The 13,883-nt window shown below is 43.1% G+C and overlaps 1 protein-coding gene across 2 annotated transcripts in view; it reads right to left on the bottom strand.

Annotated features, from left to right (window-relative positions):
• LOC139268637 (cytosolic phospholipase A2-like) overlaps nucleotides 1-13,883 on the bottom strand; it is a 246,768-nt gene that overhangs the window by 51,412 nt on the left and 181,473 nt on the right. For both annotated transcript variants that reach the window (XM_070887120.1, XM_070887121.1), the window contains exons 9-11: nucleotides 12,771-12,993; nucleotides 6,497-6,611; nucleotides 2,665-2,802 (exon numbers count right to left, since the gene is read on the bottom strand). In XM_070887120.1, the coding sequence (XP_070743221.1) occupies nucleotides 2,665-2,802; nucleotides 6,497-6,611; nucleotides 12,771-12,993 (476 nt within the window). The remainder of the gene's footprint in view (nucleotides 1-2,664; nucleotides 2,803-6,496; nucleotides 6,612-12,770; nucleotides 12,994-13,883) is intronic.

Here is a 13,883-nt window from a genome sequence, read left to right as displayed (position 1 = left end):
TTCTAACTCAGAGGCAAGTGTGCTACCCACTGAGCCACAGCTGACACTGAGGACAATGTCCTTGCCCCAACAACCGTCCCTGGCAACTGTTCTAGCTGCTGATCTGGCAATAGGTCAGCGTTTGCACACCCAATAAAGTTATCTAATGGAATGAAGCCTTGTGGGTCAGGTAATCTGATAGCCAGATGTGATTTAAAATGGATACAAATGTTCAACTGCTTTATTATAGTTTAAATCATCATATCATCATTGTTTGGCTGTCAACTACTGAGTTCCAGGAATTTAAGTTAAAATGCCTGAACTTAACACGGATAGAAGGGGAAAGGGAGGAAAAAACTCATCCTGTCCTTTTAATAGCAGGAAGTAAAGCAATAGCGCAGTATCAATAAATCATTCACAAAATTGGAAATGTTAGTAATGCTGGAGTTCTGGCTGGCGGAGTTTATTACCTTATCTTGATATGATTTATATTAAAAGTGTTACTTCACATTAAATTCAGCTCACAAGGGATTGAACCTACCACAGCAGCCAAATAATTGGGAGGGTTAAGATGTGTATTAAGGCGAGACAGACCAGTGTGTAGAATGTTGCCACTTTCAACTGAGTCAATTAAAAGTCAACTGACTTCAATGGAAATGAAAGTGGGGAGAGATACAGGATTCGCGGCTGAATCGATACTGCCCGTTTTACACTTTCACTCAAAGTCAAAATTACCCTCTTATGTGAAGATGGTCCCATTCATTTTGAGAATAGCAGAACATGGTTTCTTGTAAACTACACTCAAAGGAGGGGGAGGGTTAGTTTAGTTGGAAGCACTACTGGCCAATCTCAGGTCAGCTAATTTCCTGTCCCAGAAGGGGTAGAACACCGATTTACATGTGGTGCTCAGTTCAGATGGTCCAGTGAGAGAAAGGCAAGGGAGTTTATTGTAAGACCAGTGCCGACCAAGCACATTCAAGTCTTGTTTTGTTTAACTGTTAAGATGGACTAAAAGCAAATGCATTTAGTCCACTAATTGGGACAGAGCTGCATGTTTTTAAAATATTCATTCTCGGGATGTGGGTGTCGCTGGCAAGGCCGACATTTATTGTCCTTGAGAAGGTGGTGGTGGGCCATCTTCTTCAACCACTGCCGTCTGTGTGGTGAAGGTGCTTCCACCGTACTGTGAGGGAGGGAACTCCAGTATTTTACACCAGTAACAATGAAGGATGGTATGTCATTTGGATGGGTACTTGGAGGTGGTCGTGTTCCCATGTGCTTGCTGTCTTTGTCCTTCTAGATGGCGGAGGTTGAGGGTTTGGGAGGTGCTGCTGAAGAATCCTTGGTGCGTAGATTCTGTAGATAGTACACACTGCAGCCACAGTGCGCCAGTGGTGGAGGGAGTTGATGTTTAAGTCAGTGGATGGGGTACCGATCAAGTGGACTGCTTTGTCCTGGATAGTGATAATAATGTATTATTTTTCTTATTCACAAGAAGGGTTTTAAAGTTAAATGAATAAGTGAGTTTGCCACCTGTAAAATTAAGCAGGTTAACAATTCACATTTCGCCTTGTCTCGCGAAAGTATTGTCAATCTTCCGATTGAAAGGTTGAAGATATGCTAGTGTGAACGACACAATATTTAGTTTGGATCAGAAGGAGCAAATATAATTATGCCCTTAGTTACGCTACTACCCTGTATAAAATTGGATAGTGGGCAATATTGGGGCATTCCTTAATGTAAATGCAGGGACTGCTTACAGGAGTGGCAAACATTACTGAACCCGACAGAATATCTACGGCAGACCTGAACTTTGTAACATCACATGGGCACTGAAGGATGGAGACACACCTCTCAACAAGTTTGCCAGTAAGGTAGCAGCAGGTCCATGCTCCTATTATACTCATGGTCATTATTGTTGAATTATGCAGTAATTCATGCATGGTACAGATGAATGCCAAATAACAGGCCTCTCTCCTGAACCCTCATGTTTTGATTTGCTTGGTAGCATTCCCGAGTTTGTACCGGGAGGTTCATGCCCATAATCTAGGTTAGCACTTCAGTGCAGTACTGAAGGAGTGCCGCATTTTGAGAGATGCTGATATTTGGATGAAATATTACAATAACAACTTGCATTTATATCATGCCTTTAACAGAATTACATTGAATTTTACAGCATATGTGGATGATTATGCTCCACAGGAGCCTCTGCCCATCTGAATTCATCTCATCCTATCAAAAAGCAGGCAGCATTTCTGATGGAGAGGATATGGGGTCAGAAGTTCAGCTCAAGGTCAAATATAATGCCAAAATTTAAGCCGTCTGGTTGACCCTGAGACAGTGGCCTAGGAAGGAAATGGAATCAGTTGCGAGGGTACAGAGTTTGTGGTGGGAGCTGATAATTCTGGCTTTAGTTTTCCCAATGTTTAACTGGAGGAAATTGCACTCGTCCATGACTGGATATTGAACAAGCAGAGGTTGTGGACAAATTGGAGCAAGTGGAAATAAAGAACCCATTTAAAACTAGACTTTTTTTTTAACATCTGATTCACAAATTTGGAAATTTTAAACATTTGGTTGTCCAGACCAACAATTGATTGGTGATAATTCTATTTGTCTATTCAATCTAAAGAGAAGTTGACTCAGAAAGCCCACTTTTACTATGAGTTCCTTGGTGACAAATACCCATTAAGAAATGAAGTGGATTCTCTTCATATTTCTTCACCACTGTTCCCATGAAGAACTTGCTGCCAAAGATGCTGGGATGCATGAATGTTCCGTATTTCGCCATTCCAATCTCATACGGACTGAACTCCACCCAGTCTGTGAATTAAAGAAATAAAGTCAAGGAAGGAAGGGAGAGTCAATGTGAATAATTGCCTGTTTGTTCAAGACAGTATCAATGATTCAGTCCACTATATAAATACTAAGCACTCCTTTTAGTGCCAACATTACACACAATGCATCTACAAATCTGTTCATTTAAGCATGGGGGAATATATTCGATATCAGGGTGTACCATCTTTGTGGCTACATAGGTACGTAACATGGAGCCTCCGAGCTACATATGAAATTGAAAACCATAGGCCAAAAACTGCGGTCTCTACGGGCGCATACGATGTGCGCACTCACCCGTAGAGGCCCTGCAAGTGCCGGTTCTTAGTGCACGATGCGCATGCGCTGAAATCTGGCACTTGCAAACTGTAAAAATTTATTTTAACAGACCCAACGCATCCCTTGGAGAAGGGCCTTTGCGGGCAGAGATTTGGGCTATTTGCCCAATTCTTGCCCAGTAAATGTCCTTCAAACTCTTAGTCCAGGTAAAAGCAGGAGTAAAGCCTGCTTTTACCAGCATAAGAATTTTAATAGATAGCAAGAATAAATGTTATACTTATTTTTTAAAACCCCTGTCATTGAAGGTAAGTTTATTGTTAACACTATTAAAACTTATTTTTTTAATTTAAGAAAATACATTTTTCTTTAAAACATTTAATTTAATGCAATTTATTTTAATTTTAAAAAAGTGAAGTGTTTTTTTTTCATTTATGCTTGTGTTTAACTTTGATTTTAGGGGCATTTCCATTCACAGTAATGGGAGCTTGAATGAGAATCCTACATTGTGATTGGTGGTCCAGGCTGGCGTGATCCCAGGCTACGCATACACTCCTGGAATACATGGGCCCCTAGGCTGGACTGTGTTTGCTAGGCCTCGGAGCTCAATTCTGTGTTCCTCCAGGACCACCAGGTATTTTCGTTAAAAACATTTTGGTCAGAAGCCTCTGACCGCAAATTTTGGCCCCATGTGTCTCTAAATGTTGGTACTAAGCAACCTTGCATCCTGATTTCGTAATTATCCTCCAAAGAGGCCTTTTTAAAACCAGCAGACCCATAAAATCAAACTAAGAAATAAGAAATCAAAGCACAAACATAGGCCGGGATTTTGTTCGGGGAGACGGGTTGGGGGTGCAGGTCTGAGGTGGGCGGGAAACCCAGGAGGCCGGGATTCCCGCAGGCCCAGCCGATTTTACCCCCAGGGCTTAATTTGAATGTGAGGCCTCTGTTTCCCGCCCGCAGCCAGCCAGCTTGAAAGGCTAGCTGGATTCGGGCGGATAGGCCTCAGTTGCGAGGGGTCAGTCTAGCAGAGGGATTGCGGGAGGGGGGCTGGGATCGGCGGGAGGTGGGGGTCGGGATTGGTGGGAGTGGGGCGTTGGCAATGTGGGGGCGAGTCGGCAATCGAGAGGGACGTCGGCAATCGGGAGGGGTAATGAGGGATCGCGGTAGGGAGGAAAATCGAGAATCACCGGGGTGGGGTGATCAAGGATCGGGGGGTGGGGGGGAATCGGAGCATCAGGGCCGGACTTATCTTCAACGTTGGGAGGTTCGCTTGGGGGAGGAGGGACAGTGGGGGGAAGCCTGGAAAGGCAATTGGTGGCCTCTTGGGTGTGGGTCTCCGATCGCGGGGCTGGGCAAGGCAGGGACCCTGGATCCAGGAGGAAGGTGTAAAGCCACTTACCTCCTGGATACAGCAGTCCCCCCGCCTGTTTTAACTGTCGGGTTTCACGAATTGTGTGAAACCCAACAAAATGGAGGGGAAAAAGAGTCTTCCAGTCTGATTGCAATATTTAAATTGAGGTAACGCCCCCTGTCCCGCCTCCAGGAAACCAGAAGTGGGCGGGTTGTAGGCAGGAGCAGGACGGGATTCACTCTTTTAACAATTTAACTGCCCCCACAATCCAAATCCACCCATTTTGGTATGGGAAAATTCCAGCCATAAGAACTGCTACAGCTCCAATAGCTGGATTGTCAGGGGTTGAGGGTTACAAGTGTCCCACAGGCCATCGTTTGGACACTCCAGTTCGAGTTGATTTAGAGTCAGAGTCTTGCAGCTCTATTGTGGCATTTATATTATTATATTATTATTATATATATTACTACAAATGCCAGCTGTGGCTCAATTGATAGCAACCTTGCCTCTGAGCCAGAAGGCTGTCAGTTCAAGTCCCACTTCAGAGACTTGCGCACAAAAATCTAGACTGATACTCCAGTGCAGTGCTGAGGGAGTGCTGCAATGCCGGAGGTGCCGTTTTTCGGATGGGACGTTAAACCGAGGCCCCGTCTGCTCGCTCAGGTGGACGTAAAAGATCCCATGGCACTATTTCAAAGAAGGGCAGGGCAGTTATCCCCGGTGTCCTGGCCAATATTTATCCCTCAATCAACATTACTAAAACAGATTGTCTGGTCATTATCATGTTGTTGTTTGTGGGAGTTTGCTGTGAGCTAATTGGCTGCCGTGTTTCCCACATTACAACTGTGACAGTACTTCATTGGCTGTAAAGCGCTTTGGGACATATGGTGGGCGGGAAAGACACAATAGAAATGCAAGTCTTTCTTTTTATTTCATTCGGATGGAGGCCCGAGATCTATGACTTTTGCACAACTGCACATATGTCATCGTCCTGCCTAATATAGTCAGGTCTCCTAGCTTACAATGATGGAAAAAGTCAAGTTATGGCCTGGAGTTTCCTCTGCATTTGCAACCGTATTCTGGATAGATCCGTAATTTGGGTGTAACAACAATCGGTCAAGTTTCCTTGATCTGTTACGTCCATCCATCAAACACTCGAGCGGAACAAATCCCTGCCCACAAAACTGGCCATGCACCCGACTCGTAAATGCGAGTATCCTCCAATTGCGCTTGTTTGAGGAGGAGATCTCTCAATTTTGTGACCAGATTTTCAGACCTAATAGGAAACAAATTCATTTCTCTGGTCTTTTAACTTCTTGAGTGCTGCTTTAAATTTATCCTCACTGAAATCTACTCTGTACCTTTCAACCATTTTTATGTCATTAGTATATGTCACATAAAAATTGAAAAGCTTCCTAAACAGACTGTGCCTGATGTGCATGACTGATGGTGAAATGAGTTAAAACTTTTAATTTTAAGACTCAAAAAAAATATACTGGGTGAGGGTTCATCGGTTCCTTGTTTACGCTGGTTTATGCCCATTTTCGCCATTTTAAGATTAGTGTATTCTAATGCGATTGGGAGGATTTTTGGGCATAACTTGACATTGGCACAATAAACGTAACATTGGGTGCATTTTCAGGATGAACGTCTGGTTGTGCCAAAGGAGGAAACTCCTGGCCTATATTCTTTATTACACAGGGTTTGGAGTTTTTACTTTGCCATTTTGGGGATCACATTTATGGTTCTCTCCATTTTTCGATAGATCCAAATCAATCGTCTTGTCCATAACCAGAGAAAGTGTGTAAATAGAAAGGATGAATACAGAAGAGAAACAAGCAGTAATAATAAAATAAAGCCAGATATAAATCAATAAAAGGAAGCAACGCACACATACATGCGCACGCCCCAAGTGACAAAGTACGGATTGGAATAGACTCTTGGAGTGAAAAGCAGCTCCTTGGTGATTCTGGGATGTAACCCTGGATGGATTTCCTGACACGAATTGTTGGAATAACTCAGCCACAATTGTCCCCAAAAAACAGGACATACCTGCAAACATGAGCTCAGACACATCAGGTTTCACGTGTAGACAGGTGAACAAGGGCATGGGGCAATGGCCGTCATTTATTTTGTCCGTCATCTCACTCATCTTAAAGTTCATTCTCTGCAATACAACAGACAGTAGAATACATTTTAGAAACATCTGCTACAATCAAACTACTTTTCACAGTTAAAAATGGATTCCCTCTTGCCCAATGGTTTGAATTCCATATTCTCATCTTCAAGCCCAAACACTGAGCAGTATGAGTAGTTCTGGGCTTTCATTAATTAGGTTTCATCCCTTGTCAATCTGCCTTTCTGTCCTTCATTTATTTTCTCTCACTTTCTGCCTCAGTCAGGAATTTTTTCTGACAATTTATCTCCCATCAGCCAATGCACAGGATGTGCCTGCTGCCCTGAACCATCTACCCTACTGGTGAAGGTCACATGGGGCGAGTAACAGCACAACACCCAAGGGGAAATAATGGGCATTTCAGTGCTGGAAGCAGTGCAGCGAAGAGCCACTGAACTGTTCCCTAGTGTCAAAGGTCTGAGTTACTTGAGACACATGGGTTTTTCTCACTGCTGAGCTGTTTGCCAATTGTTACTGATTTGACTCATGCACAAAGCTCGGGTGAGGTTCTGGATGATTTGCATGGAATTGTTACTCAGCGAGAGTCTTCAGGGGAGGAAGAGAGAAAAGCTGAGAAAATCAGAAAATAAAATGAATCTGTCTTCTGCCTGTGTGATGCGGAATAAGAGAAACAGATAAATACACTCCATTACTCGACTATATCCACTGGATTTAAAGAGTGCCTTACTGTGAAATCTGTCTACTTTCTGGATAAATATTTAAATTCAAGGGAAATAAAACACACTGAGAAATATGCTTATAAACTTTCTGCTTTGTATGCTATATACGGGGGGGGGGCGGGGGGGGGGGGACAGTGGGGGAACAATTAACTTAACAATTTGACTGAAAGAAAGACGTGTAACACAGCAATCAATGGGCTGTGCCAGGGTGGCCAACTTTCTTGTCTTTGTGGCCTGCTTAACTGGTACATGTCTCACGTTACTGAAGCTAAGAAATCTTTCTATTCTGATTTAGGATTAATCTGCCACGGAGACAAAAGCCCTTTCTAAATCTCCAGCGCACAAATTTCAAAGAGGACAAACCAGTGAGTAAGTAATGTAAATGCGAATAGAATTTGAGTTCACTGGGGATTTGTGGGCAAGATTACCCGGGCTCACGGGCCACAAATAGCACACGGCCTGAGATTGAATTACACCACTAGGGGCACTGGGTGTCACAAGCCCAGACCAGCTGAACTCCCTAATGGCAAAACTAAACTACAAACAATATCATCCTATTAAATTAACCAATCAAGTTAAGATGCCTTTAATTTGGAGGATAACTTTTTTTGTATACGAGACAGTAAACAGTACAGAATAACAAATCACTACAAATTAAAGCACAATAACAGGACAAGGGAGCCACAGGTTCAAACTATTAAAGGTGAGTTTGTAATTCTAAGGCAGATATAAATTATTCCATGGCACTATTTAAAGAAGAGCAGGGAGTTTTCCCAGTCTGTTGGCCAACATTCCTACATTATAACAATGACTACATTCCAAAAGTACTTAATTGGCTGTAAAGCACTTTGGGATGTCCTGAGGTTGTGAAAGGCACTATATAAATGCAAGTCTTTTTTTTCAACCTTTAACAAATACCGCCAAGACACATTAACAGGTCATTCATCTCATTTGCTGTTAGTGGGGCCTCACTGTGCTCAAATTGGCTCCCACATATCCTGGACAACGACAGTGACTACATTCCATTGGCTGCAAAGCACTTTGGGACATTCTCGGGTTGTGAAGTTTCATCAGGCATAGCGGCTGCCGATATTTTGTCAGACTTCTGAGAGACCGGGCGATATTGGAACTCCACTCTATCCCCTCCAGCATCAATGGGCCAGGCAGAGACTCTGCTCCCTTCAAAGCCAGAATGAAACTCCAGGCCAAGGTTAGGATCAGATTTGCGGGTCTCGACCTAATTTATGACTAGATGCTGCCCCTTTCTGACTAGTTGAGCCCACATTATTACCAGGCCCATCTCCTGGCTGGGAACCCAATGTTATCAGATTCCTCTCCTGATTATATGAACCCACATTGCTATCATCTAGTCCCAATCTACTAACTAAATGGTACCCACATTCATACTGGGTTCCTATCCTGACTCAGTGCTCCTCCCCCTACCAGCCAATGCCATCAGGCTGGTCCATTGATTGGTCGATTCCCCCATTGCCCGAGCTCTGACTGGCCCCTTCGGGCACTTACACAAACGTAAGGCTGAGATCGAGAATAAACACATTAAAGAAGTGCAGGTCTAAACCCACAGCTCACCACAGCATGTGATAGCTGCATCACACCAATTACAGGAGCTCCTTGTGTAAATTTAGCTCATATGCCTTGGTGTAAATAACTTGTGGTAAGTGCTCCCAACAAGGAGTGAAACTGCAACTGCAGTCCCTGCAACAAAGCTAGTACACAAGCAAAAGCTGAGCTTTCACTTCCAAGTGGGCCTGACAGGGTAAGAAGTTCCAGCTGCTAGTTGGCAACGCACAGTTTTCACAGCATAACTTGAGCTGAAGAGAAGGGCACAGTATGAACGGACCAGGCTTGGCTCTGGCTCAATGGGCTGACACAGCAGGGATGGAGGTGAAGCAGACCATCATTCTCAAGGCTACGCACTCCTGTCTATCGATGAGGTTTTCTCTCAGGAATGCTTCTACAACGTAATAAGTGTATAAATACACCCACTGATGGCGATAAGATTCAGACTGCATGCAATAATAAAACAGCCACTCTTGATTTATCTTCGGTCTCTTGGATTGCTCAGATCTATGTGCGTATTTCAAAATTACACACATTTTGTCATTAACGTCTTAGCTTGACAAATGGTTGGTAGTAATTGTGCAAGTCTGAGAGCATAAAATACTTTGATTTTCTTTAGTACGCTCTGATTGCTGGCCAAATTCCATTGCTGCAGATTTACTGATGAAAGTATAAAGATGGCATCTGTATCAATATATAATGATGGTCTGAGCTAGGCTTCCCTGTCCTTATATGGTTGTTCCTTCTGCCCACCCCACTCCCCCGTCAAAGTCAACATGCTGCTGTTAAACTGAGCACTGCTCGAGTTAAGGTCCCGCTGTGTCTAATTACCTTAGCAATGATCTACCTTTTCCTATCTGATTCACATAGAAACATAGAAAATAGGTGCAGGAGTAGGCCATTCGGCCCTTCGAGCCTGCACCAGCATTCAATGTGATCATGGCTGATCATTCATCTCAGTACGCCATTCCTGCTTTCTCTCCATACCACTTGATCCCTTTAGCCGTCAGGGCCAAATCTAACTCCCTTTTGAATATATCTAACGAACCGGCCTCAACCACTTTCTGTGGTAGAGAATTCCACAGGTTCACAATTCTCTGAGTGAAGAAGTTTCTCCTCATCTCAGTCCTAAATGGCTTACCCCTTATCCTTAGACTGTAACCCCTGGTTCTGGACTTCCCCAACATCGGGAACATTCTTCCTGCATCTAACCTGTCCAATCCCAACAGAACTTTATATATTTCTATGCGATCCCCTCTCATTCTTCTAAATTCCAGTGACGAGAAGCCCAGTCGATCCAGTCTTTCTTCATATGTCTGTCCTACCATCCCAGGCATCAGTCTGATGAACCTTCGCTGCACTCCCTCAATAGCATGAATGTCCTTCCTTAGATCAAGAGACCAGAACTGTACACAATATTCAAGGTGTGGCCTCACCAAGGCCCTGTACAACTGTAGTAAGACCTCCCTACTCCTATATCAAATCCTCTCGCTATGAAGGCCAACATGCCATTTGCTTTCTTCACTGCCTGCTGTACCTGCATGCCAACTTTCAATGACTGATGTACCATGACACCCAGGTCTCATTGTACCTCCCATTTTCCTAATCTGTCACCATTCAGATAATATTCTGCCTTCCTGTTTTTGCCACCAAAGTGGATAACCTCACATTTATCTACATTATACTGCATCTGCCATGCATTTGCGCACTCACCTAACCTGTCCAAATCACCCTGCAGCCTCTTAGCATCCTCCTCACAGCTCACACTGCCACCCAGCTTAGTGTCAACTGCAAATTTGGAGATATTACATTCAATTCCTTCGTCTAAATCATTAAGGTATATTGTAAATAGCTGGGGTCCCAGCACTGAACCTTGCGGTACCCCACTAGTCACTGCTTGCCATTCTGAAAAGGATCCGTTTATTCCTACTCTTTGCTTCTTGTCTGCCAACCAGTTCTCTATCCACGTAAATACAGTACCCCCAATACCATGTGCTTTAATTTTGCACACTAATCTCTTGTGTGGAACCTTGTCAAAAGCCTTTTTAAAGTCCAAATACACCACATCCACTGGTTCTTCCTTGGCCACTCTATTAGTTACATCCTCAAAAAATTTTAGAAGATTTGTCAAGCATGATTTCCCTTTCATAAATCCATGCTGACTTGGACCGATCCTGTCACTGCTTTCCAAATGTGCTGCTATTACATCTTTAATAATTGATTCCAACATTTTCCCCACTACTGATGTCAGGCTAACCTGTCTATAATACCCTGTTTTCTCTCTTCCTCCTTTTTTAAAAAATGGGGTTACATTAGCTACCCTCCAATCCATAGGAACTAATCCAGGGTCTAAAGAATGTTGGAAAATGACCACCAATGCATCCACTATTTCTAGGGCCATTTCCTTAAGTACTCTGGGATGCAGACTATCAGGCCTTGGGGATTTATTGGTCTTCAATCCCATCAATTCCCCTAACACAATTTCCTGCCTAATAAGGATTTCCTTCAGTTCCTCCTTCTCGCTAGACCCTCGATTCCCTAGTATTTCCAGAAGGTTATTTGTGTCTTCCTTAGAGAAGACAGAACCAAAGTATTTGTTCAACTGGTCTGCCATTTCTTTGTTCCCCATTATAAATTCACCTGATTCTGACTGCAAGGGACCTACATTTGTCTTCACTAATCTTTTTCTCTTCATATATTTATAGAAGCTTTAGCAGTCAGTTTTCATGTTCCCTGCAAGCTTACTCTCATACTCTATTTTCCCCCTTCTAATTAAACCCTTTGTCCTCCTCTACTGAATTCTAAATTTCTCCCAGTCCTCAGGTTTGCTGCTTTTTCTGGCCTATTTATATGCCTCTTCTTTGGATTTAACACTATCCCTAATTTCCCTTGTTAGCCACCTTCCCTGTTTTATTTTTACGCCAGACAGGGATGTACAATTGTTGAAGTTCATCCATCTTTAAATGTCTGCCATTGCCTATCCACCGTCAACCCTTTAAGTATAATTTGCCAGTCTATCCTAGCCAATTCACGTCTCATACCATCGAAGTTACCTTTCTTTAAGTTCAGGACTCTAGTCTCTGTATTAACTGTCACTCTCCATCTTAATGAAGAATTCTACCATATTATGAAGCTTCTCTGGTTCTCACAATCTCAGTGTAAAAGACTGAAAATCCCATAAATATATATTTTTATAACTCCCTGCACTATGCACCATTTGGTGCTCCAATATGTAGCTTTGTATTATAACTTTAATAATGCCCAGACCACAGCTTCTAAAGATCTTACATAATTCAGCTATTGCACAGCAGGCTGAGCACCTAGTATGAATATCTTGAATTGGGTGAGGAGGAGGAGAAAGTGGTGCGATTAGGGCCATCTCCCTTCCACAGTCAATTCAACCAAGATATATTTATCAAACCCAGCAACTCTGGCTTAGAGGGCCAGCTCCCTCCTGCTTAATATACCATGTAAAGTTTTTAATCAATCACAGTAGATTTACAGAAATATACAAAACCATAAAATACTTCTCACTCAGCACATGTGGGTGACTTACAGACTATGACTTACAGACATGATAACACAAAGGTTTAGCAATTAATTTTTAATGTTTTAATATGTAAAGCAGAGAATAAATGTGGAATATAGCCGGTAACTCTGGACACAGGATTTATTCCAATCTTGGGAAAGACCCTAGATTTGGGATCTTCTTTAGCAGAATAACCTCTTGTATTTCGCTGGTGTCCATTTTACTAACCAGGACTGTCAAAGCATCAATTTTGCTCCTGCTGTAGCTTTTTTCATTGTAGAAATAGCACTGCTATCAGCACGCATCCTGTTCAGGGCTGTGTGTTTTGATATTGCGAAATAGGAAATATTCCCAACTTACACTTTGAATCAGCGTTTCACCAATGAGCATCCCAAACACATCGGTAAAGGTGACCGGTTGCCCTGAGCTCTTCTTCTTCCACAGCGCCTCAATGTATCGTCTGATCTTCAGAGGGGTCAGCAGGAACATCGGACTATAGCTGACATTTTCCATCAGCTCTTTGTTGATCTCACCAGGCCCTTTTTTTGGAAAGTCAGGGTGAGAATACAATGCTGACATGTACCTGATTGAGAAGGAGAGGTGTGTAAACAAGAGAATAACGCAAAAGCCCTTTCAATGCTGCCATGTTCCCTCCTTTGCACTGGCACTCTGCAAAGTGACAACTCCGGCCTCATCCATCCCAAAGAAAACAAATGGAAATAGATTCCCAACACTTCTTTGATATATAACCAACATGACGTGACAGTGTGCCACAACATACTTCCGGGTTGCTTGAAGCTCCGGATCTTGGAGTCGATTCGAGGAATTTCCAGGCCAGTCAGTTCTAATGATATGATTGGATTTCATATTAAAACCCAAAAGTGTAAGGGAGCAGAATTAAAACAGTACCAAAACCGGTGTAATGTTCTGGATTTCTAGCTATATCTACACTAACATTAATTATGCAAAAATACTGTTTCTTAGAAGGAGAAGGGTGTGCATGGGACATGAATTTCCGAAGATGGGTTCATCAACAGTAGCTTGGAAACCTCTGCCTTTTACACAGGTCTATCAGATTACCTCTTAGATGTCTCCTTTCCAGGCTAAAACCTTGCACTTTGAGAACCCTAGCAGTGCTTGTGTGAGTCTTCCAAAATATAATAGTGCCTTTGGACACCAGAATGTCTCAAGCTCAATCCCTGGCCTGTATATCTCAGTGTGGGCCCAGGGACTCCAGCATCTCTCTGGTATTTTTCCCAGTAACCATTCTTCATGCATGACCCTAAATGGTGTGTTAATAGGCTATTTGGCTATGATGACCATCACAGCTGAGCCCAATAGCATCCACCCATGAACGTTTCCAGCAGAGATGACAGGATTGTGATGAGGAGGGCTGGTCTCATACCCCAGCTGAGCTCTTTGACATTAAGGCCAACAGTACTATCTTCCATCAACGACCACGCTGAGATCAGC

The sequence above is a fragment of the Pristiophorus japonicus genome, chromosome 8, assembly GCF_044704955.1.
Source record: "Pristiophorus japonicus isolate sPriJap1 chromosome 8, sPriJap1.hap1, whole genome shotgun sequence".
In the NCBI taxonomy this organism is placed as follows: Eukaryota; Metazoa; Chordata; class Chondrichthyes; family Pristiophoridae; genus Pristiophorus; species Pristiophorus japonicus.
This window is presented reverse-complemented; position numbering and strand designations above follow the sequence as displayed.